This window comes from Hyposmocoma kahamanoa, unplaced genomic scaffold (assembly GCF_003589595.1).
Source record: "Hyposmocoma kahamanoa isolate Upper Pololo Valley unplaced genomic scaffold, ASM358959v1 100021, whole genome shotgun sequence".
NCBI classification, from domain to species: domain Eukaryota; kingdom Metazoa; phylum Arthropoda; class Insecta; order Lepidoptera; family Cosmopterigidae; genus Hyposmocoma; species Hyposmocoma kahamanoa.
The window spans coordinates 13449087-13453594 of NW_020653200.1; the positions used below are offsets into that span (position 1 = coordinate 13449087).

General features: G+C 33.9%; 1 protein-coding gene across 1 annotated transcript in view; it reads left to right on the top strand.

Annotated features, from left to right (window-relative positions):
* The first annotated feature begins 3376 nt into the window (after positions 1-3376).
* Positions 3377-4508, top strand: part of LOC113236523 (intraflagellar transport protein 122 homolog) — a 27962-nt gene continuing 26830 nt past the window's right edge. Inside the window, exons 1-2 of the mRNA XM_026472675.1 lie at positions 3377-3438; positions 3877-4107. Coding sequence (XP_026328460.1) covers positions 3377-3438; positions 3877-4107 — 293 coding nt within the window. The remainder of the gene's footprint in view (positions 3439-3876; positions 4108-4508) is intronic.

A 4508-nucleotide genomic window follows, 5' to 3' on the forward strand; every position in this document is an offset into this window, starting at 1 on the left:
TAGTATTTTCATTGTGTGGCGTCTATCCATATAGGTAGGCATCTATTCTCAAAAAAATAGATTTGCAAAAAGTCAATTTCTTCAAAATCAGTAAATGTTCATAAATCAATAAAATCAAGTATTAATGTAATGTAAAAGATCAAACTAGTTATATCCATAGAAATAATTCGAGGTAAACTAATAATTTTTAAATTAGGAGGCCCTTTCAAAAAGTGGGGCATCTATCCCGGTTTTACCCTATGTAAATTACAAATGATGTATGATGTTTTTAGTTATATGTGAAAAAAATTGCCGAAATTCAGTGCGTTTGAAGTCAATTTTCCTTAAAGTTTGACTGCAACAGAAACGAAAAACCGCTGAGTGAGTTTGGTGAGCACGGTGTTTTCTGACAGAGTGCGCTTTAATGAAATTGAGAAGACTCTATCGTTTACATAATCCGATCGACATGTTAGATGCGATTATATTTCTAAGAACAGGTAAAAAAGGCGCATTTTTTTTTCGTTTTGATTTACAGACAGTCACTCGTTAGAAAATAATAAAACAAACGTTAAGTGCCTAGTCGCATCCGGTTCCGGCGACGCGCTGTCTGCGACAAGCGGACAAAAAATATCGGCCACCAGCGCTGAGGACAGCCACACAACTATTGGCGCTACTTCACGTAAAATCAGGACGCGAAAACAATATTATTTTATTATTGATTTAAAATGACAAAGCTATTCACATTTTTCACAGTACTAAAGATGACCGGTGTAGAAAGGTCCTCAAGTTGAGAGTACCTACTCGTATTTTCTCAAAAAACCAACAAATTTTAGTTTTGATGGTAATAAAATAACAGTTATATTACTTAACTGTTAAATGACACCAATAAGTAATATAATTTTGTGCCAAACAACCACACCACCATAACCACATTACCTGGTTCCTAACTGAAGAGTTCCCTTATAAGAAGGTATGCACTATGAATATCAGAGCCACACCCCGGACAATCCATACAACAGTCGAAAATTATTTACCTACTAATACTACATATAGCAAGGTGCTATCTGCACACGCGCAAATGTGTGCGTGAAGTGGCAGGGTTACCCATTACTTACTCGTACTATTTATTACGTTACGTGGTCAGAGCGATAATCTGTTATCTATGATTCTATTATAGAATCCTAATGTTCCTTACGTATTTATATCGATATAATATTATACTTTTCATTAATTCACTAACTGGAATAATATTGAGGATTTATTTTAAAAATATATTCAAAGCACTTAAAATGTTATATTTTGGACAGGTACCTTTAAAGAAGATAACCAAAGTATTTGAAATTGCGTGTTCAAGTTTATCATTACCTAGTTAATAATTGGGTACCTATATTCACTACGTAATACTTTATCGGCAATACAAATTGAAAATTCGAGAACCCTTCTCTAGCTCACGAAGTTGTGGCGTCTAATCATATTGATATAGTAAATCTATATTATATATTACTCTGCACTAAAGAAAACAATAACTGAAATAGTCTCAGACATAAGTTTTTTTTACTTATTTCGTTTCATTTTTCAAAAAACGAAAGAAACCCTCTTTTTATCCCGTTTAGATGATTTATAAACAGCCGTACACAGCACCATTCACGACCATTATAAAAAGTAACGTAAAATGATGTTATATATTAACGTACAAATATCGTAATGAAAAAATGAAAACTATATTCAAATATCAAAGCCGTCTTAGAGCGAAAACGGCTCGCAGACAGCCTTGTTCTCGTTCAGTCAATGTGACCGTCAATGTGCGGGGCGCGGTGCAGTATCTAAAGCTAGGGAGGGGCGGAGAGTGTCCGTTCTCATTAGTCTTATTTGTTCTCTGATCGTAGCAACGAAATTCATTCTTGGACACTGCCTAGTAAATCTTGAATGATTATTTATAAATCGATTACGATGACGTGATCAAGTTTATATATTTATTTATACAAGTTTACAATATAGACTGGTCATCGGTTACACAGAATTGTAAAGTGAACAGAAATGTAAGTTTATCTACGTGTGAAATTCAGACAGTAAAAACATGGACAGGTGCACTGACTTCGTACTAATAATAAATGTTAACATCCAGCAAACAGTAACTTCATGGCAATAACAACAATTGCAAGGGTTAATCTTATTTTTTTTTGTAATAAAACTATAAGTAGATCGTCAGAGATATATAAATCACATCACTATCACTTAGTCAACAACAGTTTCGGTCATTTATTTATATGGCATTCAAAACAGTACCTACAATAAAAGCGGCAAATTTTAGGTAGGTACAGTCACAAATATGAAAAAGTAATAAAAGAAACTGCATATCGCCTTTCTAGTACTGTGGACGAAATAAAAGGCGGGACTTATGGTAAGCAAAAGCGAAGACGAGACGTGTGAATTCTGGGGAATACAGAATTAATTGTATCTATGTTATACATATGTTAACGTACCTACTATAACATTTATAATTGTAGAGGTAGGTTTGAGAAGCACCTTAGGTTGTGACGGTGTGACCTACTTGTTCGTCATCCCACCTTTTATTTAAATTTCTTATTTTATTCTCACACACGCATTTAAATTCAAATTTTGAATTGTTCCATTCTTTTGCCTCGCATTCAGATTTTGTTTCGTTCCATCGTCACTACCTGCCCGATCGCGGCAGATAATACATCTTCTTGCTTTTTTTTTAACCGTTTACCATTTTACTAAAAATCTCTTGTACAATATACATTATTAAGATCATAAGTATTGTTAAAATCGCAATAAATACTTATGAAACGATTTATTACCATTACCCTTTTGAACTTTAAACTTACTAAGTAAGATGTATGGAGGCTACTAGTACATTCTATCCAACAGGATATCGCCACCAACACCAGCAGCCCTCTTACACTGGCGCCCGAACAGGGAATATTAGTGACATCTAGTGCAAACAAAAAGAACATTTAGCACTAATGCCTTACTTGTATTCGTGTCGAGCGAGATGGCGGCGCATCCTCCATGTGTTTCTATTTTAAAATTTAATAGATAATTAAATTTACAGATAAAGACAGTTTTGATAAATTTATGTTATAAGACGTCTTATTTATATACATTAAATAAAATTATAAAAATAAAAATGTGTAACCAGTATTCCAATTTCAATAATTTGGCAACATCGTTTCAGCAGTTTGTCAGTCCCAGAGCCGTAAAAACCAATAAAAAAGGTTAGTCAGTTTTGTTTACATCTTTCGAAGAGCTCGTTGTCATAGCTAACTGAAACTCTAAAATTTTGCTACAATGGTGCTTTCATTCCCAAAGCAAACTTGAGTTATTAGTCCAAATTGTTTCTATTGTACGCAACTGAAAGAGCTGTATAACCAAAATGCGAACAGTGCCGAAGTGGGTGAATAAAATTCACGAAGCCGACAAGGTAGAGTTCTCTAGGTAAGTTCTTTTATAAAAGTAGTAAGATATAGTATTAATGCTATACCATTACTTAAGTATTTCAGTTTAGATTTCACAATTTTACATACTCCTATATAGTCATGTAAGATAGAATCGTTATCTAACCTCAAGAAAAAACTTTCACATAGTTTTAGTTGCATACTTTATAATTTGCAAATAACTGAAAATGTTTACGTGTCAAGTTACTACTTTTCAGACAACACACCATTGTTCATCTTCCTGTTGCCATTCATGAAACAGTAGATAATACACATAAAAATAAGTAAATATCAGCAAATAAATTGCTTGAAAACTAGAATCTAATATAAAACGACTGTATCGCTTGACTGTATGGCACAGTACTGTAGAGTATTACAAGGACAAAAACAAATGATCAAATTCAACTTTAGCTACATAAAAGTGTTTATTCATTTGCAGTGTACACACACTATGCTTCAGTCCAGATGGAACACAGCTTGTAGTAGGCGCAGGAGAGAAGGTAATGGTCTATGACCCCCGTGATGGAGCCCTAGTACAATTGCTGCAGGCCCATAAAGGAGCTGTACATGCTGTGGCATACTGTGGAGATGGGAAAAAATTTGCCAGTGGCAGTGCTGACAAGAACGTAATTATATGGACCTCTAAGATGGAAGGTGTACTAAAATATTCGTAAGTTTCAGTTGTAATGTTAGTCTTTACAAGACAATACTTTAGCACAAGAAACAGAATTCTCCTATTGACAAACCGTATCATAATGGATGCAATAAAAAAGTACAAAAATGGGTACTACTCTCTACAAAGATAATTTACAAAAGTTTTGGTACAATAACTTAATACTAAAAGATTACTTTGAGAGAACTGGAGTTTGCACTAGCAAAAAACCTGTGTTGCGAATCTGCAGCCTCTCCACCACCTAAATCTACATATATGTACTACAACTGTTGTACAATAATTTGTTAAATAACTAAAGAGTATGAGTATTAAGTGTATATTACTTGAGATTGCTAAGACAATATTTAAGAAGTGTGTGTGTGTGTGTGTGTGTGTGTGTGTGTGTGTGTGTGTGTGTG